We start from the raw sequence: 27798 nt of genomic DNA on the forward strand, positions 1-27798 counted from the left end.
TGTGCCTCAGAGATACTTTATTACTGGTCCAAAAGTCCAGGGACACTCTAAAACGGGAGGGGAAACATTATTTTCAAGAGCAAAACTCTCTGGATATGTAGATTCTGTTCTTGCCCAGGGTCATGTGAGAGGGGAATCTCTTAGCAATTCAGACCGACACTGGAAGGTTCCTACCATGATGAATGCAGTTTTGCCATCTCTAGGAAAAAGGCAGCAAATAATTTGGATCCCTCTATGTAGTTCCACCTAACAAAAGAAATAAGAGACACTGTTACTCCTGCTCAAATGACAGAGGAAAAGGGGTCTATAATTTAAACAGGAAGCCTTGATGATGCACATTCCAACTAGAGGATGCAGCCTGTCTGGGGTCAGCAGTGTGGAGACCCCCGGCTTGTGCAGGGAGCCACCAGCGCCCACGGGGTCCACTCACCTGTTGATCTTCTCATTCTGAGAGTGCTCTCCGTCATCCACCGCACCCAGCGGCAGCATTATCACACTCTTCTGGGTGGTGTCCTGAAGGATCTTGGCGATGGGTATGGTTGACCCATCCCGGATCATATCTGGCTCTGTCCCAAACACTGAAATGCAGGACAGGCAGGCATTGAATAAAACAATGGCGAGACCACCCCAAGTAATCTCCTCGAGTGTACTGCTTACTTTGTCTTTCCTTAAAAAAAAAAAAAAAAAAAAAATCATTAAAAATTTGATATTTGGGATAAAAAGCTTCTTGATTCCACATAATATACATTCTAAAATCATCAAAAGAGTCAAGAAGAAAACCACAGTTGTCTTCTTTACCGTTATGTACTTAAAAATATATATATATTTTAGGGGCTTCCCCAGGAGCTCAGTGGTAAAGACAATCCGCCTGCCAATGCAGGAAACACACGTTCAGTGCCTGGTACAGGAAGATCCCACGTGCCACAGAGCAACTAGGCCCGGAGACCACAACTACCGAGCCTCTGCTTTAGACCCCACTCGCCTGGAGCTCATTCTCCACCACGGGAGAAGCTGCCATGGTGCACAGCCCTCCCACCGCAACTAGAGGGTAGTCCTAGCAGCAACAAACACACAGCACAGCCCAAAATAAATAATGTTGAAAAAAATTTTAATGTATTTTAAATGGTTTTTATTTTGAACTAATTTTATACTTACAGAGAAGTTGCAAAAATTAGTAGCAAGTTCCCATATATCCTTTACTTTTCCTAACATTAACATACAACCACTGTATATTTATCAACAATAGGAAATTAACATTGGGGTAACATTGTTATTAATAGCTAGACTCAGGCCTGAAGGGAATTATACCACGTTTTCCCTTTTTTTGTTCCAGGATTGAGCCCAGACTACCACAATGCATTTTGTCATCACTTTTGAGTCCCCTCTGGCTTGTGACAGATTTGTTCCTCTCTGAACCGGACCCTCTTGTACAGTGCTGATCGGTTGCTGTATAAAATGTCCTCCTGATTAACTTTGTCTGATGCTTTCTCATGATCGGAAAAAGTCATGTATTTTTAGCAGGAGTACCATGAGATGGTGTACCCACTTTTATTGTTGCTACATGAATTAACTATTGGGAAAGTGGGACTTCTTTTGTTTTTATTTTTATTTGTAATCAACATATAAATAGCTGTACTTAACTATTACCTGAATATCTCAGTGTTTGTGTACTTAACTTTCAAGGTACTCCAGATCAGATCAGATCAGATCAGTCTCTCAGTCGTGTCCGACTCTTTGCAACCCCATGAATCGCAGCACGCCAGGCCTCCCTGTCCATCACCAACTCCCGGAGTTCACTGAGACTTACGTCCATTGAGTCAGTGATGCCATCCAGCCATCTCATCCTCTGTCGTCCCCTTCTCCTCTTGCCCCCAATCCCTCCCAGCATCAGGGTCTTTTCCAGTAAGTCAACTCTTCGCATGAGGTGGCCAAAGTACTGGAGTTTCAGCTTCAGCATCATTCCCTCCAAAGAAATCCGAGGGCTGATCTCCTTCAGAATGGACTGGTTGGATCTCCTTGCAGTCCAAGGGACTCTCAAGAGTCTTCTCCAACACCACAATTCAAAAGCATCAATTCTTCGGTGCTCAGCCTTCTTCACAGTCCAATTCTCACATCCATACATGACCACAGGAAAAACCACAGCCTTGACTAGATGAACCTTTGTTGGCAAAGTAATGTCTCTGCTTTTGAATATGCTATCTAGGTTGGTCATAACTTTCCTTCCAAGGAGTAAGTGTCTTTTAATTTCATGGCTGCAGTCACCATCTGCCCTGATTTTGGAGCCCAGAAAAATAAAGTCTGACACTGTTTCCACTGTTACCCCATCTATTTCCCATGAAGTGATAGGATCAGATGCCATGATCTTCGTTTTCGGAATGTTGAGCTTTAAGCCCACTTTTTCACTCTCTTCTTTCACTTTCATCAGGAGGCTTTTTAGATCCTCTTCACTTTCTGCCATAAGGGTGGTGTCATCTGCATATCTGAGGTTATTGATATTTCTCCCGGCAATCTTGATTCCAGCTTGTGCTTCTTCCAGTCCAGCATTTCTCATGATGTACTCTGCATATAAGTTATATAAACAGGGTGACAATATACAGCCTTCACGTTCTCCTTTTCCTATTTAGAACCAGTCTGTTGTTCCATGTCCAGTTCTAACTGTTGCTTCCTGACCTGCATACAAATTTCTCAAGAGGCAGATCAGGTGGCCTGGTATTCCCATCTCTTTCAGAATTTTCCACAGTTTATTGTGATCCACACAGTCAAAGGCTTTGGCATAGTCAATAAAGCAGAAATAGATGTTTTTCTGGAACTCTCTTGCTTTTTCCATGATCCAGCGGATGTTGGCAATTTGATCTCTGGTTCCTCTGCCTTTTCTAAAACCAGCTTGAACATCTGGAAGTTCACGGTTCACATATTGCTGAAGCCTGGCTTGGAGAATTTTGAGCATTACTTTACTAGCGTGTGAGATGAGTGCAATTGTGTGGTAGTTTGAGCATTCTTTGGCATTGCCTTTCTTTGGGATTGGAATGAAAACGGACCTTTTCCAGTCCTGTGGCCACTGCTGAGTTTTCCAAATGTGCTGGCATATTGAGTGCAGCACTTTCACAGCATCATCTTTCAGGATTTGGAATAGCTCAACTGGAATTCCATCACCTTCACTAGCTTTGTTCGTGGTGATGCTTTCTAAGGCCCACTTGACTTCACATTCCAGGATGTCTGGCTCTAGGTCAATGATCACACCATCGTGATTATCTGGGTCTTGAAGCTCTTTTTTGTACAGTTCTTCTGTGTATTCTTGCCACCTCTTCTTAATATCTTCTGCTTCTGTTAGGTCCATACCATTTCTGTCCTTTATCGAGCCCATCTTTGCATGAAATGTTCCTTTGGTATCTCTGATTTGCTTGAAGAGATCTCTAGTCTTTCCCATTCTGTTGTTTTCCTCTATTTCTTTGCATGGATTGCTGAGGAAGGCTTTCTTATCTCTTCTTGCTATTCTTTGGAACTCTGCATTCAGATGCTTATATCTTTCCTTTTCTCCTTTGCTTTTCACTTCTCTTCTTTTCACAGCTATTTGTAAGGCCTCCCCAGACAGCCATTTTGCTTTTTTGCATTTCTTTTCCATGGGGATGGTCTTGATCCCTGTCTCTTGTACAATGTCACGAACCTCAGTCCATAGTTAATCAGGCACTCTATCTATCAGATCTAGTCCCTTAAATCTATTTCTAACTTCCACTGTATAATCATAAGGGATTTGATTTAGGTCATACCTGAATGGTCTAGTGGTTTTCCCTACTTTCTTCAATTTCAGTCTGAATTTGGCAATAAGGAGTTCATGGTCTGAGCCACAGTCAGCTCCTGGTCTTGTTTTTGCTGACTGTATAGAGCTTCTCCATCTTTGGCTGCAAATAATATAATCAATCTGATTTTGGTGTTGACCATCTGATGATGTCCATGTATAGAGTCTTCTCTTGTGTTGTTGAAAGAGGGTGTTTGTTATGACCAGTGTATTTTCTTGGCAAAACTCTATTAGTCTTTGCCCTGCTTCATTCCGTATTCCAAGGCCAAATTTGCCTGTTACTCCAGGTGTTTCTTGACTTCCTACCTTTGTATTCCAGTCCCTTATAATGAAAAGGACATCTTTTTTGGGTGTTAGTTCTAAAAGGTCTTGTAGGTCTTCATAGAACCGTTCAACTTCAGCTTCTTCAGCATTACTGGTTGGAGCATAGACTTGGATCACTGTGATATTGAATGGTTTGCCTTGGAAACGAACAGAGATCATTCTGTCGTTTTTGAGATTGCATCCAAGTACTGCATTTCGGACTCTTTGGTTGACCATGTTGGCTATTCCATTTCTTGTGAGGGATTCCTGCCCGCAGTAGTAGATATAATGGTCATCTGAGTTAAATTCACCCATTCCAGTCCATTTCAGTTCGCTGATTCCTAGAATGTCAACATTCACTCTTGCCATCTCTTGTTTGACCACTTCCAATTTGCTTTGATTCATGGACCTGACATTCCAGGTTCCTATGCAATATTGCTCTTTACAGCATCGGACCTTGCTTCTATCACCAGTCACATCCACAGCGGGTATTCTTTTTGCTTTGGCTCCATCCCTTCGTTCTTTCTGGAATTATTTCTCCACTGATCTCCAGTAGCATATTGGGCACCTACTGACCTGGGGAGTTTCTCTTTCAGTATCCTATCATTTTGCCTTTTCATACTGTTCATGGGGTTCTCAAGGCAAGAATACTGAAGTGGTTTGCCATTCCCTTCTCCAGTGGACCACATTCTGTCAGATCTCTCCACCATGACCTGCCCATCTTGGGTTGCCCCACGGGCATGGCTTAGTTTCATTGAGTTAGACAAGGCTGTGCAACCGGCGCACTAAAGCACAGGCGGCTGCGACCGGCACGCTAAGCACGGCTGAGAAGAGCCACCCCACGTCCAAGGTCAGGGGCAGAAGCCAGGTGGACCCCATGCCCGAAGGGCGGCCGCCAAGAGGAGTTACCCCATGTCCGAGGTCAGGGGCGGCGACGAGAGAAGTTACCCTGCGTCTGAGGTCAGGGACGGCGGCAGGGAGGAGCTAGCCCATGCCCCCACGCCTGAGGCCAGGGGCGGTGGCTGGGAGGACCAACCCCATGTCCAAAGAGCCGTGGCTGTGCAGGCGCAGGAGGGCCTAGAGGAGCTATCCCACGTTGAAGATCAGGAAGGGCGGCAGTGAGGAGATACCCCTCGTCCAAGGTAAGGAGCAATGGCTGCGCTTTGCTGGAGTAGCCGTGAAGAGATACGCCACGCCCAAGGTAAAAGAAACCCAAGTAAGACGGTAGGTGTTGCAAGGTACTCCAGGAAGTGGTATTAATGGATATCCTAAGGTCTAGAAAGAGATGAGTTCAGACCTTCCAGGCTAGAGGACAAGTTGCTGGTGACAGAGCAGAAATGAAAAACAAAGCAAAATCACAAAAGAGAATCTGCCCCAGGACTTCCTTATCCACAGAGCAAGGTGTGAAGGTGAATAAAGACAGTGGACGTTGTTAGCAGAATGGTCCAGAACATAGATGGGCCCTAAGTTGCCTAAGCTTCCCTGCAAGAGTAGGTCAGGCCTTGACATTTCAATCACACGCCTCTCTTCAGTGGCAGTTCCTTTATCTTCCTAACCCTTCCTCCGTTTTTCTTCACTCGGCAGCGGGGACGATTATGTAGCTCTCAGTCTTGGACTCGTCCTGTGATGGTTAATGTCTGTGTCCCTGGACTGACCATCCTGGTAGAGAGTGAGGGCACCAAGGAGGTCTGGACCCCAAGTTCCATCTCGCCATCATGAGGGGCATGCCCCAAGGCCCCTCTGTATATAAACAAGTGTCAGCGTCTTCCCATCGCACATTTGGACAGACCCCCAAGGCCGCCCTGCCTTTAGGAGAGCCCCGCATTTTGTAATTGTTGGCAGTGTCCCATTCCTGTTGAAAAAAGGCTGGCTATTCCTTCTCTCCCAGCAGCCAGGGCCCAGACACGTGTCCCCTGCTCACTACTCACAGGATCCTGTGAATATGAAAGTCAAAAGAGGTGCCATGGAGGAAATTACAAATAAAGCTACTCCGTATTTCTGGAGAAGGACTGCTGGTTTTAGATATAGATGGGCTGGAATTGAGCTTCTCGTGTGTTTTGTGATTTTGTACAAGGAGCTCATATCCAGGAAGCTGCTTCAGTGGAAGCTCATGTTCCTGCCTTGGGCCTGTTTGCTCCAGCCAGGCAGTCCAGCAAGGGCTTTGGAAGAACAAGACCATACATGGTGGGAATTAGAGACCCAAACCCATGCCAAGATGAGTCCATGGTTAAACATTCTCATGGGGGGACCCTGTGTTCACCCAAAACCCAAGCAAGGAGGGTCAAGCTTACACACATACACATCCCTCCAGGATGAGCCTGGCTCCTGGAGAACGCCCTGCCTTATGTAGAGGGTCTAGTTTTCTGCTTCCTGATGCCCTAAGACCATTAATACCCAAAGCGCCTTGTGACCAGGAAGAGCAAATTCCTGGGCAGCCTGGTGTCAGCTTGCTCATTCCACTAAATCTTAGCTGCTTCATGTTTAATCCCAGAGGATTTCCTTTACTTTCATGCAGCTTCAGCTGTGCCTTTAAAAGGATGTTTTTAAATATTAGTCATCATTTCCTGGGTCAGGAAGATCTCTTGGAGAAGGAAATGGCAACCCACTCCAGTATTCTTGCCTGGAAAATCCCATGGACAGAGGAGCCTGGTGGGCTGTAGTCCATGGGGTCCCAAACAGTCAGACATGACTGAGCGGCTATTTCCACACTCCCATCATTTCCATGAGCACTGGAGGTTTTCACGTCCATCATTTTCCCCAAAATTCAAGTCTCCTAGTGAGCTTAAATGCTGGCTTTTCCACTAATAGCTGGGTACCCTTCAGCAAATTACTTTGTCTCTTTGGGCCTTATTTGTAAAATGGGGAAGATGATAGGGAAGACTCACGAGACAGAGCATTGTGCATGCTAATACAGCCCATAGAAAAAGGACGATGACACTGAGGCTTTAATCTCACCTGCCTTATCCACTGCTCCACTAGGCACCACCCCCCACGGTAAACTGGCAACTCAAAATATCTTAAGCCCAACCTGTTTTGATGGCTCTTTTTGCTGCAAGATACTGATGGTCGCTGATATTTGCGATCCACGGGTGCAGTCCCAGTGCCATGGAAACAGTCATCTGGTTAGAGCTGTTTCTTTTGGAGAATATGTATTCAAGATGCTGCTTCACCTGAAAGGTAACATTTTCAGGTGTAAGAGAAACCTTCAAGTAATTCTCTCATACTATGAATGCACAGTCATCTCTCATCAGGAAACGAATTAAACCTCAGCCCAACAAATTTGAGTATTTTGGGCTTTGCCTGAGGTCTTCTGGAGGGCCGGCCTGGAGTGAGCAGGCTCTCCAGGATTGGGGGGTAAGCGGGGGGCTTCATCCAATGAAAGCAACACTGGGTCTCACTCCCCTTCCTCCCCTAGACTCTCCAAGTCCAGCCCCGCCCCAACCTATCCTCAGCACGATGTCTGTTAGCATCTGATTATTTGGAATTTTGTTAGTTATGAAACATAATGCAAGTATAACTTCATCTGATGACTGATTGCCCTCTTTGGACTTATCAGTACCTTCATGACTATTTGGGGAACACATTATTTGCCAACAAAATTCCGTCTAGTCAAGGCTATGGTTTTTCCAGTGGTCATATATGAATGTGAGAGTTGGACTGTGAAGAAAGCTGAGTGCCGAAGAATTGATGCTTTTGAACTGTGGTGTTGGAGAAGACTCTTGAGAGTCCCTTGGACTGCAAGGAGATCCAACCAGTCCATTCTAAAGGAGATCAGTCCTGGGTGTTCTTCGGAAAGAACAATGCTAAAGCTGAACTCCAGTACTTTGGCCACCTCATGTGAAGAGTTGACTCATTGGAAAAGACTCTGATACTGGGAGGGATTGGGGGCAGGAGGAGAAGGGAACAACAGAGGATGAGATGGATGGATGGCATCACTGACTCAATGGACGTGGGTGTGGGTGAACTCCGGGAGTCGGTAATGGACAGGGAGGCCTGGCGTGCTGCAATTCATGGGGTCACAAAGAGTCTGACATGACTGAGCGACTGAACTGAACTGAGCTGATACATTTGGAAATTTCCCAGAAGTGAGAGCAGTTCTGAGCTAAGCTGTGAAGAAGCCTTATCATCAGTGTCCTTCTCTTCCCTCGGCTCTGTTAGCTGCTACTAGGGAAATCCTCCGAGAGTAACTTCAGACTCTGAAATAGTCCTTCCAGGAAACTCCCAGGGGTCCAGGGGTTGGGACTGGAAGCTCTCACTGCTGAGCGCCCGGGTTCAATCTCTGGTCAGGGAACTGAGATCCCACATGCCATGTGACACGGCAAAAACAGAACAAAAAAACCCTTCCACTCTTGGCTTCAGCAGATGTCAGTGGACACCTGTCCCGTGGCAGGAACCGTTCTGGGTGCTGGGTCAGCACCCAGCTGGTCATAGCTGTGAGCAAAAGCAGGATGGCCCTGCCCTCCTGGAATCTATATGTTGTAGAAAGAGGGACAGGAAGTCCAAAAACAGAGGGAGGCGGGGAGAAGGGAAGAGGGAGGAGGGGAGGGAGGAGAGGAGGGAGGAGGGAAGGGGGCGAGGAGGGAGTGTGTGGATGCAATCAACAATAAAAGGGACATGACACGGGGACAGAAAGGGATGGGATGAGGTGTTTGCTGAGCGCATTTATTCAGAGTCTACTTTCCATTAAACTTGAGCGAACTGACACTTGGTGGATAATTCAGACACTGAACTCCTGCCAGATAGCATTGTCATTAAAATGGCTGCGTTCAGAGAGTGGATTTCAGACAACGCGGACAAACTGATGACCGCGGCTGCAGATTTTTCCGGCTCAATCCAGCCACAGGCAGTTAGCTGCTCCATCTGGATGGAAAACCAATCTTGCCTTCATGTCTACCATTTAATCTAAAAATTTCCCATCACTCCAACTACAAATGGTCACTTATCTGACTACTGTAATTGCATATAATTGAGCAGAGAGATTTTCACCAAACAAAAATTTCTATCAGTTTCTTGACATTTGTTCCAGTCCCTTTTCTATTGGAAAAAAGAATGATACTTCAGTGCTAACAACTGAACTGCCCCCTACACTGTGGTGCACAGCACTCGGACGAAGCGCAGAACTAGGCACGCGGTTACCTGGGTCTCCACCACAGACATATCCATGTGAGGGACTAGACGGATGGAGAATTTTCCTATGACTCGGCCAGGAATGACTGTTTTGGCTCCAGGCTCATGAAACGCACCCTCGATCCCATGGATAGAAAGAGATGGGTACCTCCATAGGTGCATTAGAAGTTCCTCCTATGAGATAAAATTATTTATTACAGAGAAAAATGTTTCATTAAAACCCGGTTGAGTGGTATCCTTGTGTCACCAGTTTCTGTACGTCTGTGACACCGCTCACGACAAGCTAATTATCACCTCCTTACTGAGACGGGTCTGGACGAAGGTACAGGTGGAGTTCCCCAAGGACCCGAGACCTGCCCGAGCCGCTTCTGCCGACCACAGCCCCTCATCACGCCAGCTCTGAAGTTTGCAGTTAAAACTGGGATTCAATTATAAATTTCTGTCCCCAGGCATTCCAGTGATCACTTGTGTGCTAAATGCATTTTGTTTTCCAGAAGCCATCAAAGAAATCTGCAGACGTTTAAGTCGGTGGCCCCCAGAGAGCCAGTCTGAGCGAACAGATACACTTCATGATAATAAACTCCCCACTTCTGTTCAGGGTCCCTCCCTTCCCTGGAGGTTCCTCCCCAGGAACCAGCCAGAGTGACCCATCACTGGAGGGGCGAGGGGCGAGCGGGTTTTTGTTTCTTAAAAGGAGGAGGAGAAGCAGAAGGGAAAACAAAGAAAACTAAATTGGCCAGTGTGTGCGTGCTGTCACTTAGTCGTGTCCCACTCTGTGACCCTACAGCTACTCTGTCTGTGGGATTCTCCAGGCAAGAGTACTGGAGTGCATTGCCATGCCCTCCTCCAGGGGATCTTCCCAATCTAGGGATAGAACCTATGTCTCTTATCTCTCCTGCACTGGCAGGCAGGTTCTTTACCACTAGCACCACCTTGGAAGCCCAGATTTGCCAGTAGCCAATGCTTTTGGCTCTGGGCTTATTTACTACACTGAGGCAGTGATGGAGAATTTTTAGATTAAACCCTAAAGCTCTAGTTTTGTCTTTTTTTTAATAAATTTTAAAAAAAGAACAATTAGGGATCTTGGAACTGAAATAATCTCAGCCTATCTCAACCTCTAAATAGACAGGAGGCTCAACTCACTGGCTGAGGCTGGCATGGGGTTGAGTCTCATAAACCGATTGGAAACACACGGCTGTGAGTCAGGCCACCCAATGCCCATGCCGGACGGACCCCAGGAAAAGGGCTGGCTGATCTTGACCCTGGGACAGGACCCTGAAAGGGAAACCTGCCCTCATGAGCGCATGCTCCCAGCTCTGAGATGTGCAGAACAGCAGCGCACGGCAAACCAGGCACTGGGAAAGCATGGGTTCTCAGCATTCCTCTTTCAGATTACCTGTCAAGGCGTGACCTACCTTGGTGTCAAACAGGAACTTCTTAACCTGGCTGCTGTTCCGGTACTCCTCCACGTCCAGGTCGATGGCCTCGTATACCCTCTTCTCCTCTTCTGTAACAGGAGCCACATGCCCATAGATCCCAGGGACCAGGATGCGGCCAGAGGCGTCCACCAGGCTGCCTATGAGAGACACACAGGGGTGGAGGCAGGGGGCAGTTGCAGGTGTGCGGGGTCCTAGCCCTGGAGAGGAGCCTTAGGATGGACATGATCGTTTCTGGCCTGTTAATCTGCTTCACCAAAGCCCCATAGCTCATAAGGTAAAAACTGTAATGCAGGTACCATTAAAGAACAAATATTCATTATAAAGAAGAAATTAAAGACCATATTTTATAATATACATTCATTATAAACAAATACAACCGTAACTGCTCTTCAGGGATGTACTTGTAGATGCTATGTGCTTATCTGCCCCCCTAGGGTCCTGAGTTATGAATTCCCCTCATTTGGCCCAATAAGGAGTATCATATATCAAATAAATGATGCAAACTCATTAGTAAAATTCAAGTCAAAAATAAATTGGGCACCGACAGACTAGGATTGGCTGTAACTGATTTACAATCCGCCTCTGTCACCACTTGTTCCTTGGAAGAAAAGCTATGACCAACCTAGGCAGCATATTAAAAAGCAGAGACATTACTTTGCCCACAAAGGTCCATCTAGTTAAAAGCTATGGTTTTTCCAGTGGTCATGTATGGGTGTGAGAGTTGGACAATAAAGAACCTGAACACCGAAGAATTGATGCTTTTGAACTGTGGTGTTGGAGAAGACTCTTGAGAGTCCTTTGGACTGCAAGGAGATCCAACCAGTCCATCCTAAAGGAGATCAGTCCTGAATATTCATTGGAAGGACTGATGCTGAAGCTGAAACTCCAATGCTTTGGCCACCTGATGAGAAGAACTGACTCATTGGAAAAGACCCTGATGCTAGGAAAGATTGAAGGTGGGAGGAGAAGGGGACGACAAAGGATGAGATGGTTGGATGACATCACCGACTCAATGGACATGAGTTTGAATAAGCTCCAGGAGTTGGTGAGGGACAGGGAAGCCTGGCGTGCTGCAGTCCATGGGGTCACCAAGAGTCGAACACAACTGAGCGACTGAACTGAACTGAACTTCTGTCACCTCAATGAAAACAACACAAAACTTTTAAAAGCCCCACCAGTGACACAGTCACTGAGTCTTCAGCATCACTGAACCTAAACTTCCACCGCCCGGCTCATCTTTGAGGACAGAGATGAACAGCAGACAGAGCTGGTGGCAACCCAGCCGGAAAGACACAGGTAGGGAACCAGCGGTGGGACCACCTGGGCCAGCCTGTGGGGCCAGCTGAGGGGGGCGGCGCAGTCAGTGGTGAGAACGGACACGTGTGTCTGAAACGCCAAGGGCAGCAGAGGCCAGGATGCCCAGGGTCCGGGTCACGTTGCCCATTTATCTGGTGCTGCCAGACCTCACCCTTGAGTGGGGCAGGGGTGATTCAAACCGACATCTGAGACCCGAGGCTGCGATCTGAGCAGCTCACCACTTCCTCCAGCAGAAATGCCCCGGGGGCCAGTCCTGTAAATCTGTTTTCTCAGGATGGAAGTGGCCTTCCCCATGCCGGCTAGGGGGAGTGAGTATCTGATTTGTTTCAAAAACAAAGTGAAAACATGTGCTTTTCATCCTGTTCACGACTCTGGTGGGACTTTTCCTAGTAGACACTATGCCCTGGCAGGGCTGAATGGAATTCCGTGTCTGGGTGAAACCACAGTCTACCAGGATGCGGTGAGGCAACAGTGCCTGGGGCGGGTGGAGGGGAACTCTAAATGCACTCCCAAAGATGTAGGGATGCCACGCATTCTGTGCGGGGAGGCAGTGGAGGATGGGTCTGGTAAAACAGAGATTATTTTATCTCCCCCTACCCTGCAAAACAAAAATATTAAGTTGTATGCTATCTGAATTCTTCTGGAAACAATTTAAACACTTTAAAGAAAAATGTCTCGCTGTTTTCTGTCTGAAGCCATCAAGCATGGAAAATACTGTCCAAGAGTTATATTGCAGGAAAACTAGAAGGCCTTAAAAAATAGGTGATAGATAAATATGCAGACAGAAGAGACAGCACAGACAATAGGTGGATCTCACTGTTTCACTGGGTAATGAAGGGGCAGGATGCAGTAGAATAAAGTGACACTGAAGACCGGGGACGACCGCCCAGCAGGGCTGCCGGAGGGCTGGTGGTTCCCTGGCGGAGGCCCCAGGCCACCAGGATGTAAGCGTGCAGGGCGGAGGCAGCGCCGTGTGAAGATGCGAAAAGGAGGGGTCTTTGCTAATTGATCCCCCAGAGGGTGCGTGCATGCTAGGTGGCTTCAGTCCTGTCCAACTCTTTGTGACCCCGTGGACTTGTAGCCCTCCAGGCTCCTCTGTCCATGGGACTCTCCAGGCAAGAATCCTGGAATGCTTTCTGGCAATTTGCCCAAAGGGGGTTGTTGTGAAATTTGCACAAAGTCAATCTTTATCCAGGTGAGAAGGATCCAGATGTTGTGGGGTCTGAAGCTTGTCTAACCTGAGAACCTCGCTTTAAAAAAAGAAGCAAATTATGACTTGAATTGATGCTTTTGAACTGTGATGTTGGAGAAGACTCTTGAGAGTCCCTTGGACTGAAAGCAGATCAAACCAGTCAATCCTAAAGGAAATCAACCCTGAATATTTGCTGGAAGGACTGATGCTGAAGTTGAAGCTCCAATACTTTTGCTTCCTGATGCGAAAAACTGACTCATTTGAAAAGACCCTGATCCTGGGAAAGATTGAAGGTCAAGGTAGAAGGGGACAACAGAGAATGAGATGGTTGGATGGCATTACTGACTCAAGGGACATGAGTTTGAGCAAACTCTGGGAGATAGTGAAGGACTGGGAGGCCTGGCATGCTGCAGCCCATGGGGTCACAAACAGTTGGACATGACTGAGCGACTGAACAACGACAACAAGTTATTACAGCATGTGCAGAGTCCCTGCCAGGACTGTGCAAGCCGCCCTACAGATGTAGCTTCCTTCAGCTCCACGATCCACCTGACTGCTGGGCTGTCCAGGTGTAGGTGAGAGCTACAGGTGAGTCAGGTGGGTGAGCTGGCTCCCTGGACACAGACACAGACACACACATACATACACATTCACACACATACACAATTACATTCACCTGCATCCACCAGGCCCACCACCGGAGAAGTTAGGGAGGACGGGTGGGGGGCAGCGAGCAGACTTGTTAGGGGAAACACTGACTGAAGCCGCCCACCCTGGCCAGGCACCATAGTAACCATCTGCATGAGTTGTTTTACGACAGGAGGTGCTGGTAAGGAATGCGGAATTAGCAAGCCACCGCCAACCAGAAGAATTACAGGAAAGGTCAAAAGGAGATGCCACTCATCCTACCAACCCCCCAGGATCCTCCTCGCTGGCATCCACCTTGGCTGAGTGATGCCTGTGCCAGCAGGAAGGACCCTGAGTCAGACTGATTGGCCAGAGACCACCGGGAAACTAATCCCATCACCATAAAACCCAGCACGGCGAGCCACACGGCAGAGCAGTCCTCCTGGGCCCCTCACCCTGCCGCTGTCCACCCGGGGCCCTTCCCAGTGAAGGCTGCTGCTTTGTCAGCAGGTGTGTCTCCTCAGACAATTCATTCCAAGTGTTAGACAAGAGCCACTCTTGGGCCCTGGAAGGGCTCCCCAATGCTGCAACAGCCTCACTGGTGTCCCTGAGCCACATGGGGTCCTGGGGACCTGCAGGACAGAAGCCGAGAGGTGTGGGCAGACTGGGCACCGGCTCTGGATGCCTTTTCAGAAGGGTCTGTCCACTGCTGTCCCCGGGGACAGCCAGATGTGTTGTGACACCCAGTAAATGAAAAGGGGGTAGATTGAGAGAGGGTTTCAATCCATGGAAATAAATAACATTGACTTAATAAGCCTCAAGAGTTTTAGGTTTTCCTCCAAAAGTGAAAGTTGATCAGTCATGTCCAGCTCTTTGCTACCCCATGGACTACACAGTCCATTAAATTCTTCAGGCCAGAATACTGAAGTGGGTAGTCTTTCCCTTCTCCAGAGGATCTTCCCAACCCAGGGATCAAACCCAGGTCTCCTGCGTTGCAGGCGGATTCTTTACCAGCTAAGCCATCAGGGAAGCCCTAGGTTTTCCTTTGCTCCACCCTTCTTATTCAGGGCTGGTCTGAAACTGAGCAGGAGAGGGCTGAGTCCAACAGAACCACATTAGCAGATTCCTTGAGGTTTAAAAAGTGAAAGAGGACGTTACCAAGAAGAGCGACCAGATCTGCCATGGGTTCGTTGAGGATCCCACCAAAGGTCCCCGAGTGGAAATCTTGATCCCGGCATTTCACCTGCAAGACAGGCAAAGGGAAAGCAGCTGCTCCCTCCACGGCCGCTCGACGACGGCCCTCCCCTGGCGCCAGACCCGCCCAGGCGGCCCTCAGGACTCAGGTGGGTCAGCTGACACCCCCGCCGTGTTTCTCTCTCACGACGGGGGGCTTCATGCCCCACTGGCTCCCCTGAAACTGGTGTCGGCCCCCGGCCTCGCCTCCAGCAGTGCTGGGTCGCAGGCCACCAGCACCCCGGCCCACGGCGAAGTTCACGGAGCTGTCTCCCTCTGGTTTCACCCCGTCTCTTACTCAGCCCTCCTTCCAGAGAAATTCTCCAAGAAACTTCCTTCTGCGTGTTTTCTCTTGCCTGCAGGACAGGTCTCCTTGTCTCTTCTAATAATTGCTTTCCCGTCTGCTCACCCCAATGTGAGCCTGGAGCCTCCTTCCTCTGCACGTGGATTGAGACCCAAAGGGCTCCTTCACGGGCTCCACGGGCTCAGCGCTCATCCCTCGAGGTCTGACCTTGGACCCACCCACAAGACCTAAGGCTTCTGTCTCTCTGGTACTCAAAACTTCAGAGTGCTCCCAGCTGCTGAACTGGAGGAGGTCTGGAAGGGAATATCTTCTACAGACACCTTCCACAGCTGCCATTTTCAGGAGGGCTGTGGACCTGTGACTCCATCCCCTTCACATGACTTGGCCTTCTGCTGTGCACACAGTGTCCAGCCAGCTCCCAATTTCTAATGAGTTTGGGTTTTTGTTGTTGTGTTTTTTTGTTTTTTTTTTTTATCGTTTTCAGCTCCTTCCCTCTCAGCCTTCCTGCCCGGCTGGCCCTGCCCTGCCCTGCCATCTCATGGCACTGCCAGATGAATCCTTCACTTACTTAAGCCCTCTGCCTCCTCAGGCAGCAATACTAACAAAGCACTTGGGTTTGTAGTGCTCCTCTGGGACCCCTTATCCCTCCTTCTGCTCTTATCCCTCCTTCTGGCCTCAGCATCTCTCCTGCATCCCCCTGGCCACAAACCCCTCTGCCTCTTCACTCCAGAAACATGCACAAAGCACATGCATTCACTACTGGGGGGCTTCATGGACTCCCCCAATCCCAAGACCCCATGATCCCCCCACACCGGGTCAAGCACCCAGGTCAGTGTCTGCTCCGTCTTCCCACCAGGATCCCAGTGTGGACACCCCCACCTCCCTCACGGCCACGGTCGGCAGGTACCTCCACGGTGAAGTAGCTGTTCCCCCGCGTCCCGTAGATGAGCGCCGGCTTCCTCCGGCTAATCCACAGGTTGTCCGATATCACAATGCAGTCCACACTCGAGAAGAACCCAGACTTTTCTTTCCGGACAAGTTCCTCCAGGGCTAGAGACCCAGACTCCTCCATCCCTTCGATGAGGAATTTGATGTTCACCGGGAGGTCCTGCATTAACGATGGGGCAAATCATGCTGCAGGAAAGAGTGGACCCCTTGCCCTTCATCTTTTGAAAACCCAGGATGTGTTTGGGTGTAACATAAATACACTGAACTGTTATACACATTCCCACAAGCCTGTTTACAATGAAGCAGTTTTAACTCAGGTTGTGAGCGAGCCAAGGTAATGGCCAATGAGGCAGGAAACTCGTGTTGGTGACCACGGATCTGGGAAGGGCGTTTCTAAAAAGGCCATGTCCACAACACAGGGTTCCGCTCAGCCCTGCAGAGGGGCCCTACCCTTCCTCTCCCCAAGAGGACTTTTTCCAGAAAGGTTACTCCATTCCAAGTCTCTTTTCTGTCCTCATAATTCTGAGCATGATAAATGAGAGCTCTTTCCTTTGAAAGGCTGTCTAATGTTTAAGCCTCGGGATAATTTTTATTTCAAGTATCTGTTATTTTTCAGCTATGAGCTCAATCTGCCTTTTAACTTATTCAAAGGCTTTGATCTCACAGCAAAATGGAACTTGAGGTTTTCTCTAGTTAATATTAGGGCGCCTTTAAAATTTTTACAATGTGCTTTTCCCCCATTTGGTTTTGATCTTTTTGCATCTTTATAATGTATAGCTTCATATCTTTGAGAGGCCCGTGGAGAGGAGAGGTCAATGACTTTTCCTGGAACACGAGGTGAAATGGGGGTGGTAGGGGTAGAAAAGTGATTCAATGCAGATGAGGCAGCACAAACATACTAATTAGTTCTAATGAGTGAGACTGACTCGCCCCAGATGAACAAAGGCAGGATGAGTGGGGGATTATGCATGAGAAAGTAAGTGACCTTGGGTCACTCAGTTGGTTAAGGGGATTTGGGGATAAAGATTCGCTCAGTGCATTCCCTGAATATATTTCTAGGTGTCAGGAAGTCAAGCTAAAGTTCTGAAATTTTAATATTTGAAAGCTCTTTATTAACATTTAACCAGAAAACAATTGCTAAGGAGCAGTTGAAAAGCCTTGGAATTTTCTGGCAAAATGTGATTAATAAAATACAAGCCAGTAGCTATTAAGTGTCAGAGAAGGATGTGAGACCAGCAGCCAGGGCTCTCTGCTCTGTCCCTTGACACCCACGGGACCGGGGACTAGCCATGTAACCTCTCGAGTGACAGCCGCTTCTCTATGTGAGGCAGGTATTAATATTCGCCCTGCCTCTTGGTAAAATGAGCCAGAGAGGTTATGTACATGTAAGTGCGCTGAACAAGACGGGAAGGGGATGGGAGGGAACCAGGAAGCAAGAAGCCAGTGCTCATAAAGGGCCTGGTATCTGCAGGTACTAGAGAAACTTTATACATGTAACTTCACTTAATACACTCAACAAGCCTGGAGGTAGAAATGATCAATCTTAGATCACAGATGAGGAAAGTGAAGCTTGGAGAGATGAACTGATTTGTCTAAGGGCCATGAGGACTTCATACGTTTTGTTTGTGATTATGTAAGTTTCAGAACTGAAATTTAAAAACCAAAGTAGCTTTTTACCTTCATACAGGCAGGGTGAATGGAGGATTATATATTATATATGCAGTGCTTCCCAGGTGGCACTAGTGGTAAAGAACACTCCTGCCAATGCAGGAGACATAAAAGACTTGGGTTCAATCCCTGGGTCAGGAAGATGCCCTGGAGGAGGGCATAGCAACCCACTTCAGTATTCTTGCCTGGAGAATCCCATGGACAGAGGAGCCGGAAGGGGTACAGTCCCAAGAGTCAGACACGACTGAAGTAACTTAGCACACATGCATAGAAACTTATATTGTTTTCCTCTTCTTAAAGAAGAAGAACAGAAAAAGAGAGGAGGAAACTGGTGAGCAAGGAAGTAAAGATAGAGACTAAGAAAGTAGAGAGAGAATTGAAGAGAGAGAAAGAAACCAAGGGCTTATTTAGAGGAGTGCATGAACAACAGGTCAACAGGGCCCGGCCAGAAAAATGTCCTGATTCATTAAGCTTGTCTTCCTCAGTGAGATAAAGCAGTCAAGTGGAGAGCACTTAAACCTTCTCTTCTGCTTCTTCTCATGAGAGAGAGTCTCTGGCATCTGATGAAATCACTTCCAGCAAAAAACAGAAGCAAAGCCAGGGCCTGCTCAATGGACAGGATTTGGGAGAAGCAGCATCAAGGATCTCAGCCTCAGGCATGACTGGGCTGCACTTGCCTTGTGTTTCTCTTGTAGACACAGTGCCCAGAGATGGATTCCCCCACCCCAGTACCCCCCAGATAGGACAGCCCACCATCACCATAGCCATTGTCATCACCATCACCATCATCTCCATCCTCATCAGCACCATCACCATCATCTCCATCACCATCACTGCCATCATCATCATCTCCATCACTGTCACCATCACCATCAGCACCATCATCATCATCTCCATCACCATCACTATCATCATTACTGTCGTCATCAACATCACCATCATCTCCATCACTATCACCACCATACCATCATCTCCATCACCATCACCACCATATCATCATCTTCATCACCATCACCACCCAACCATCATCTCCTTCACCATCACCATCATTACTGTCATCATCAACATCACCATCATCTCCATCACCATCACCATCATCATTACTGTCGTCATCAACATCACCATCATCTCCATCACCATCACCACCATCACCATCATCTCCTTCACCATCACCATCATTACTGTCATCATCAACATCACCATCATCTCCATCACCATCACCATCATCATTACTGTCGACATCAACATCACCATCATCTCCATCACTATCACCACCATCACCATCACCATCATCTCCATCCTCATCAGCACCATCACCATCAGCACCATCAACATCACCATCATCTCCATCACCACCATCATCTCTATCACCACCACCACTGTCACCATCATCTCCATCAGCATCACCACCATCACCATCATCTCCATCACCATCACCATCATTACTGTCATCATCAACATCACCATAATCTCCATCACTATCACCACCATCACCATCACCATCATCTCCATCCTCATCAGCACCATCACCATCAGCACCATCAACATCATCATTACTGTCATCACCACCATCACCATCATCTCCATCACCATCACCACCGTCACCATCATCTCCATCACCATCATCATTACTGTTGTCATCAACATCACCATCATCTCCATCACCATCACCACCATCACCATGATTACTGTTGTCATCAACATCACCATCATCTCCATCACCACCATCTCCATCATCATTACTGTCGTCACCACCATCACCATCATCTCCATCACTATCTCCATCAGCATCATCATCACTGTCATCATCACATCACTGTCATCTCCATCATCACCACCATCACCATCACTGTCGTCACCATCCTCACTCCCAAGTTCAGCCAGCACCTACCTCGTCCAGGGCCTTGAACGCGCTCACCGCGTTGATCCATGCTAAAACTGGTCCTTTGTTGTCTGTTGTTCCTCGGCCATAAAGTTTTCCTTTAAAAGCGGGGGAAGAATTTTCAGAAAAGCACAGATGCCTCTGCCAGGTTGAATGAATCAAAAACAAAAGTAGATTTGCAGATAATTGTTTGAATCGGGTTCTCTCTTTTTCTAGGCAGCAGTTTTGATCTGAACTCACAAAGTATTATTTCTTATATACAAATAGTATGCTAGTCAACAAATGTAAGCTAATTGAAAATATACAGAGCCCTTTGGCCTTAATAGTAGTTAGCTATTTTTATCCAAATTCACTGAAAAAGACCCAAGGATTTGTTGCAAAATATCAGGTAACACAGCATTTTACTCTGAGATTTTACAATTACCAGGGGAAAGAAAAAGGGTGCACAGGTGTCTCCATTAATCTTTCTTCTTCTTGTCTTTATAAAGCATAATTACATTTGATGCTTTTAAAAAAGAAAATATGTGAAACCCAAGAACTCCCATCCTGGGGACTTAATTCACCTAGGGGCACAAAAGCTCATAGTTCCTTTCACAAATGAAAGAAAATCAGCTTCATTGAACCAACTGGCGAACCGTGAGTGCTGCATTCTGTCCATCCTCACAACCACAGGTAAAACCTGGCACCTGAGGCAGAGCTGCATCTCAAACCCTTAAGCTCTGGGAGTGATCCTCTGCCACTGACCGTCCACCTCCGTCAGCGTGTATGGGTCCGTGAGCCACCCGTCCTCCTGTCTGGCAGGCTGCACATCCAAGTGGCCGTAGAAGCACACGGTGGGCTTCTTGGGGTCACTGCCCAGTTCAGCCAGGAGGATGGGAGGTATTGGGAGGGTCTGACCATCAGACAGCTGCAGAAGGAAAAGGGATAATGTTTAAAAAACAAAACTATTTAGTTCTTCCAGAAGTCTGTTTTTACCCCCTGGTCCTTGGAGAGCCACATCATCCTTATCTGACTCTTAAGGAGGTACCACAAGACACTTCTAATGAAACCATGAGAAGTCAAGTCCTTCCTCAGATACACACTGGCAAAGAGTAAACTTAATTGAACATGCTCTTCTATATGAGAGCTTTCCCAGTGGCTTGGCCGTAAAAGAATCAGCCTGCAATTTTGCAGATGCAGGAGATACAGGTGTGATCCCTGGGTTGGGAAGATCCCCCAGAGGAGGAAATGCCAACCCACTTCAGTATTCATGCCTGGAGGATCCCATGGACAGAGGAGCCTGGCGGGCTACAGTCCATGGGGTCACAAAGAGTCGGACATGACTGAGTGACTGAGCACATTCTTCAGTCTGAACTCGGACTCCACCAGCTCCAAGCAGGCGGACACAGTCCTGGAGACTAGTCTTTGCGCACACGTCAGCGCTGAAGCAGGGGACACTGGGAGGTTCAAGTAAAGGTCCATATGCCCCCATGGGTGTGTGTGTGTGAGAGAGAGAGTGTGTGTGTGAGAGTGTGTGTGAGACAGTGTGTGTGTGACTGTGTGTGTGACTGTGTGTGTGTATGTGTGTGAGTGTGTGTGTGTGTGTGTGTGTGACTATGTGTGAGTACGTGTGTGAGTGTGTGTGTCTCTGTGTCAGTCATGTCCCACTCTTTGTGACTTCATGGACTGTAGCCCGCCAGGCTCCCCTGTCCATGGGATTCTCCAGACAAGGACACAGGAACGGGTCGCCATGCCCTCCTCCAGGGACCTGCCCCCGAGGGGCAGCACTGAACCTTGATTCTGAGAGGTCGGGTCCTTTAAGGAGGCATTTGCGCTTAAGGGAGAGGGCCCTTGGGAGAAACGCAAAGCATGTGAAGGACGTGACCGGCACAGGTGAGGGGCTTTCACGCGCCCCCTTCACCTGCCCCATCTCCCCCTCGGTCTGGCAGGACAGGAAGTCAGTGCCACAGCCTCAATGAGACTGGAGACGACGGGGCGGGCGGGGGAACCGAGGAGCCCAGGGAAGCCCCATCCTGCCCCCAGGAAGGGGAGCCTGGCGGAGGCGGGAGGCGGGGAGGAGGGGGCACCAGCACCTGCTGAAAGCCTGCATCCACCGAGGCCACACGGGCTCCCAGGCCCCGGAGCCGGTCTGCGGCCAGGCCCACCATCCGGAGCAGCTCTCGTCGCAGGCGGGGCACCGGCTGCACCGAGTCGCTCTCGACAGCCACCCACTCCTTCAGCGTCTGGGAGCAAAGGTGACAGATGGTTAGCATGGGGGGGGGTCATTATGTCTGCTCCCCTGGGGCGTACCTCGCAGGACCCCGGGGTCCCTCTTCTGACCTGGAGACCCAGCTGGAGGTGAGAACAGGAACCCAGGGGAAGGACAGATAGGGGAGCCTACCTCTAAAGCCTGGACCTGGGCCCCCCAGGCCTCAGCCCCCACAAAAGGGCCGTCCCCATCACCCAGCAGGCATCTGAACTGAGAGCCTCTGGCCACCTGCTCGAGGACTTGGCTTCCCACGAACGCCCCTTGTGGGTCACTGACTCACCTCTCTCTTCTCTCCCCACGAATTCCAGCCTATACTGGACAACACCCCAGTAAAGTTGTGAAAACCCAACAGGCATTTTCATCAAGTGAACACACCCCCACGAGGAAAGAGTCCATGAAGGCCCAGCTAAGGGCCAGCAGCCTGGAGATTCTAGTGCTTTAGTATGAACACAGGGGTTCAGTCTGTTTGCACAATAATATTCCTGACATGGGGTGGTTGGGCCAATGAGCAGACACTGACCATGCATCACGTGCCAGACACAGTGTTGGGAGCTCGGAGTATTCCTGGTGGTGGAGGTGGGTGGGGTGTGCTGGGGTGAGGGGCGGGGGTAGGAGAGGCAGCAGAAGGAGAGGGGTGTGCCAGGTGGGACGGTGGGTACAGTGCCCCCCACCCCCCATGACTTTATGCTCCCCAGGCCTCCCTCTCCCCCTTGGTCCCTGCTGGCCATGTCTCCCTGCCACACACATGCCCACACCACGTGCAGATGGCCACGTGTCCGGATGAAGCAGAGAATCGTAAAGGAGGCACTAAAGTACATAGTCCATGCGGGCTACCAAACAGACAGCCTTCCCATGAGCTTGGCAGGACTCTGGACTTACAGCTGCTGTAGCAGCTGGTGATGTAACGGGGACATTTCTGGCAAGTTTGTGGGTGGAGAGGACCTTGGCGAGGGACCCTCTGAAGGGGAGGGGAGGATGGGCATCTGATGATGGTCCGGGGTAAACAGGGACTCACCGGAGCTTGCTGGTCATCCCTGAATGGACATACCTAGACCAGACGTGCTGGGAATGCCCCCTTCTAGGAGGAATGGCCAGGAGGGATCTCTTACCTAACTCTAACCCACACTGACTATGTTAATTCAATGAGGAGCCACATGCATTTTAAATGGAATTAAGTTGTCAGAAGAAGAATGAGACGGTTAGATAGCATCACTGACTCAAAGGGCATGAACTTGAGCGAGCTCCCAGAGATAGTGGAGGACAGGGAAGCCTGGCAGGCTATACACGTCATGGGGTCACAAAGAATCGGACACGACCTAGTGACTGAACAGCAAGTTGTCAGGAAAAAAGAAAAAAAATCCACATCTCCCAGCAAATTCTCCCAGCTTCCCAAAGTGCACTGTCTATGTGTTTGATGCATGTCTGGTCTCTTACCTGCACAAATTCATCTTGATGGAGGTCAATGTACTGGAAGACTTTCTCCAGCGGCCCAGGGGGCAGGGTGGACGCGGAGAACATGCCTCCGACCAGCAGCAGCAGGAAAGCAAGGAGAGATTCCGCCTGCGAGTGGGCGACAGCGGGGGACCATTTAGATTAAGGACCAGGTTTAGGACTTTCCATCTCTCAAATGCGCCAATAAAGTTAATGTTATCCGACACAGCTGCTCTCCGTCTTTTGAACTCAAATAACACAAGGGAGTAGAACAGGAGATGTATTTTTTTGCTACATCTTTTGACAAACACTTCCTTTGTAATGCTAGAGAATTTTAATAAGACAGAAACCAAGTTAACAAACTTGTCTCTAATACAATCTTTGCTATGGGTCCTGGGGCTTCCTGCAGGTGGCGCTAGCGGTAAAGAACCTGCCTGCCGAGGCAGAAGACATAAGAGACACCCAGGGGGTTTGATCCCGAGATCAGGAAGATGCCCTGGAGGAGGGCATGGCAACCCACTCCACAATTATTGCCTGGAGAATCCTATGGACAGAGGAGCCTGGCGGGCTGCAGTCCGTGGGGTCGCAAAGAGTCGGACAGTTGTCTGACTCCAGTTGTGTGAAGTGACAGCACACACAGGTGGGGTCACTTCCTGTAAAGTTAAATCAGTTTCCTACATCCCAGGTGTCAAGGGCAGTGTCAAGGACAGTGTTTATAAGAGAGAAAGGTATGAGTTAATGATATTAATTTAAAAATTAAACAGCAACAAAATTTCTTTGGGTAATCACCAAAGAAATCTTTGGTAACCTTTCACTTTACTAGAAAGAGTATTTTGTAAGGACTGACTAAAATCCTGTGCAGTGTTGTAGGGCTTCATGCCATCCACTCCTGGGGTCAGAATAGTCTAAGAAGAAGCTTTACAAGATTTGATCTGATAAATAACATGGCAGGACTGGCAAACATGTAGACACTGCTGGCTGCAGTCTCCGCCTGGGAGCCCCTGACCCATGGTTTTGCAGCCAGGTCTCTTCCTTCCTTTGTCTGAGACCCCACTACCTCCCCCTGGCCCACCTGTGAGCCCCTTCTGGTCTTCCTTCTACCCCCACAGAAGATTTCAGGCTAGCGGCACAGCAGGAAAAAAACAGGTCCAGAACTGAGTAGAGCTTCCAGGTTGAAAACTAAGCTAATTATCTTCCTCCTCTTCCTTCTGGATTGGTTCTGTACCATTTTGAAATAGATTTTATTTTTCAGAAACATCTTAGATTCGGGCTGCTTCTCCCGTTGGCCTCTGATTCCAGGCACCCACAGAGCAAAGGTGAGGACTTGAGTCTAGAAGATAAAGAATTACTGCTGCGGCTGCTGCTAAGTCGCTTCAGCCGTCTCTGACTCTGTGCAACCCCATAGACGGCAGCCCACCAGGCTCCCCTGTCCCTGGGATTCTCCAGGCAAGAACACTGGAGTGGGTTGCCATTTCTTTCTCCAATGCATGAAAGTGAAAAGTGAAAGTGAAGTCACTCAGTCGTGTCCGACTTTTAGGGAACTACTATAACTCAATAATAAAAGACAAATTAACCTAATTTTTTAAATGGGCAAAATATTTGACTACATACTTCTCCAAAGAGAACACACAAACGGCCCACTAGCTCGTGAAAAGATGCTCGACGTCATTGCCACCAGGGAACTCAGATCTAACCACAATGAAGCAACAATTCATACTCAGGGTTGGTTAGGGTGGTTAAAACCAACAAGTCAGATGACCACAAGGGCTGGTGAGGGTGTGGATAAACCGGAAGCCTCCTGCATGGCTGGTGGGGATGTAAAACGGCACAAGTGCGTTGGGAACCAGTCGGGCTTCAGAGGTTCAACAGAGCCACCACCGTACGACCCAGCAGTTCACTCCTAGGCATACACCCAAGACGGATGAAAACACATGTCCACCTGAAAACTTGTACGTGTTCACTGCAGCATTGTTTGTATTGGTCAGAGGTGGAGACAAAAACCCACATGACCAGCAATGAATGACTGTACAGACAACATGTGGTAGAGACACACAATGGAATATTACTCAGCCATGAGACAAATGAGGTTTTGACATGTGCTACAATATGCGTGAACTGGAAGAAACAAAAGGCTACACTTTTTGTCCAATTAGGTGAAATGTGCAGAATAGGTAAATAATGAGATAAGAGTAGGTTGGTGGTGGCCTAGGGCTGGGAGGACTGGGGGTGGGGGTGGGATGGGGGGAAGGGGCTATGCCTGCTCATGAGCTGGGGGATCTTCTCCAGTGATGAGAATGCTCTAAAGTTGACTGTGACAGTGACTGCTAAATCGCTTCAGTCGTATCCAACTCTGTGCAACCCCATAGACGGCAGCCCACCAGGCTCCCCCCGTCCCTGGGATTCTCCAGGCAAGAACACTGGAGTGGGTTGCCATTTCCTTCTCGAGTGAGAGTGACTGATCAATCCTGAATTGACTAAAGACCACTGACTGCACACTGTGAGTGGGCAGACTGCGAGGAAAATGAGTCATATTGCAATACAGTTGTCATCAAGATAATAATCATAAATATAAGCACCCATACCACAATATAAATGCATTACTGAGTATGAGAAATGTGTACAGAGGAAGCCGCGGAGAGGGTCCAATGGGTGTCGCGGCGAGCTGCGCTTCTCCGCGGGCGGACGGCGCGCTTGGCCCGGCAGACGGCGCCGCTGAGCCGCGGCCTCGCCTCCTCCGCTCCCAGCTCGCCCGACGGGAGCGAGTGTCCCGGCAGCTCCGGGTCCCGCGTCGGGGGGCGGGCAGAGCCTGGAGCCGGGGCTGCGGGGACCCGCCGCGGCGGGACGGCGAGGACGCGCAGGACGCCAGCTTTTACAGCTGAGCTATCTAAATGAACTGCTTAACTGTTATTTTTATTTTTCATCCGATTTCCATTACAAAAAAATTATTTGTTGCTCCTCTCCAGTGAAATGTGAAAGGAAAATCTGAAAAGGAAAAGGAAGCCACGGGAGAGGACGGAACGCCTCGGTGGTGACGCCCAAAGCACCTGCAGGGGAGGGGCGCCGAGGACTGGCTTGTTCCCCAGACTGGGTCCTGCGCGCAGCCCCTGCACCGCCGCCGTACCCCTCACCGGGCGTGTTTTCCTGTCGTCTGCCTTTTCCATTTCCGTTTGCCTCCCCTCTCCATTTGCCAGCAGGCCCGCGGAGGCCGGCTCTGGGCACTCATCCTGCCTTTAGGACCCTGGGTGGATCTCTCCTCCTGAGCCTCGTGTCATAGTCATGCTTGACCTGAACCAGTCACTCACAAAACCCTGGGCCTGAGAGAGGGCACCCCTGGCCTGGCCTTGGCAGGAAGGAGTCCCTGGAGAGGAGAAGGTGCAGGCGGGGGTCCGGGAGCGGAGCCAGATGCCCAGGTCATAGCTTCCTCCCTATGGGGCCGGCCCTGGGCCGCTCTGGAGGCTCCTGGGAACTCCAGCTGGGTGTTCTGAGATGGGACCTGGAGTTCCTGGTGCCCCTGGGCTGCGTCCATTTAAACGTAAGGACTTTCGACTTCTTGAAGTACCAGCCACACCTCTGCGGTGACCATCCTCCACCCATCAACCGAGCTGCACTTCCTCAAAGCCTCACCCCACCATGGACACAGGCCTGTGGGGTCTCTCTGCTCTTGCCTGCCTCCAGTCAACAACTGGGGAGAAAGTTAGATGAGCTGTGTGCTTAGCAGACAGTGGCCTTGGAATGCCCCTGGGCTGCCTCAACCAATGACGCTTCTCTATCTCCTGCCAGGAAAACAGCAAGTATTTCACGAGGAGGCTGGGCTGTCCTTAGCTTCTTGGGTTGAGCGGCATGAAGAATAGAAAATGAAAGCATTCTTGCCTCCCACCCCACACAGCCGGGGGCCAAGAGTGGCTCCTCCGTGTACACACGACGGCCCATCAGACAAGCCCTTTTCTGCCCCTAAGCAACTTTAGTGCCAGGGTCCACCTGGATGCCCAGAATGCTACTTACCAAGGCTTTCCGGGTCCCACGTGATGTCTTACAGCTATCGCTCTACCTGTGTCAGCTTTGATGAACTTTATGGTATAGAAAAAATTAGCCTAGTTTAATCTCATCATGAGAGGATTAAAAAATAAAAATTCCAAACCAAAAAAGCCAGCTTTGCTGGATTCTGTTCATTCCCCTGCAAGCTCTGAACTGAGCCAAGGACTCCTGCAGAGATGAGCCAGTTCAGCAAGCCCGTGAGGGCGGGGCTTTCAGGGGGCAGCCTGGGCATGGCCCTGGGCCAAGGA

At 49.1% G+C, this 27798-nt stretch overlaps 1 protein-coding gene across 5 annotated transcripts; it reads right to left on the reverse strand.

The window, feature by feature from the left end:
* CNDP1 (carnosine dipeptidase 1) lies at positions 1–27710 on the reverse strand. 5 transcript variants are annotated; one of them, XR_015153685.1, is made up of 13 exons: positions 27518–27710; positions 23519–23644; positions 21909–22058; positions 20581–20743; positions 19846–19934; positions 16246–16446; positions 14960–15044; positions 10642–10802; positions 9236–9400; positions 7128–7269; positions 431–667; positions 175–246; positions 1–47 (listed from the first exon to the last, which is right to left on the reverse strand). XR_015153685.1 is itself a non-coding variant. In XM_086372556.1 (13 exons), coding segments are annotated over exons 2-13 (1461 nt in total). In that variant the 5' UTR covers positions 23603–23644; positions 27518–27710; the 3' UTR covers positions 1–46. The 5 variants fall into 5 exon arrangements, 4 of the variants coding, with proteins under 4 accessions (XP_086228682.1, XP_086228683.1, XP_086228680.1 ...); XM_086372556.1 differs by having other exon boundaries at positions 431–578; XM_086372557.1 differs by having other exon boundaries at positions 431–578; positions 23519–23763.
* Between the last annotated feature and the right edge of the window lie 88 nt (positions 27711–27798).

The sequence above is a fragment of the Bos grunniens genome, chromosome 24 (assembly GCF_055505025.1).
Source record: "Bos grunniens cultivar Pamir isolate PY7600 chromosome 24, Bosgru_T2T1.0, whole genome shotgun sequence".
Classification (NCBI taxonomy): domain Eukaryota; kingdom Metazoa; phylum Chordata; class Mammalia; order Artiodactyla; family Bovidae; genus Bos; species Bos grunniens.

What these genes read in the sequence shown, in the direction of transcription:
- CNDP1 (XM_086372554.1), bottom strand. Translation starts at nt 23,602, where the DNA reads ATGTTCTCCGCGTCCACCCTGCCCCCTGGGCCGCTGGAGAAAGTCTTC. An exon ending in TGGATGCAGGCTTTCAGCAG is followed by an intron (nt 20,744 to 21,908) that starts GTGCTGGTGCCC and finishes TTCCTTCTGCAG; the next exon opens with CTGTCTGATGGTCAGACCCT. An exon ending in CAGAATGAGAAGATCAACAG is followed by an intron (nt 247 to 430) that starts GTGAGTGGACCC and finishes TTCTTTTGTTAG; the next exon opens with GTGGAACTACATAGAGGGAT.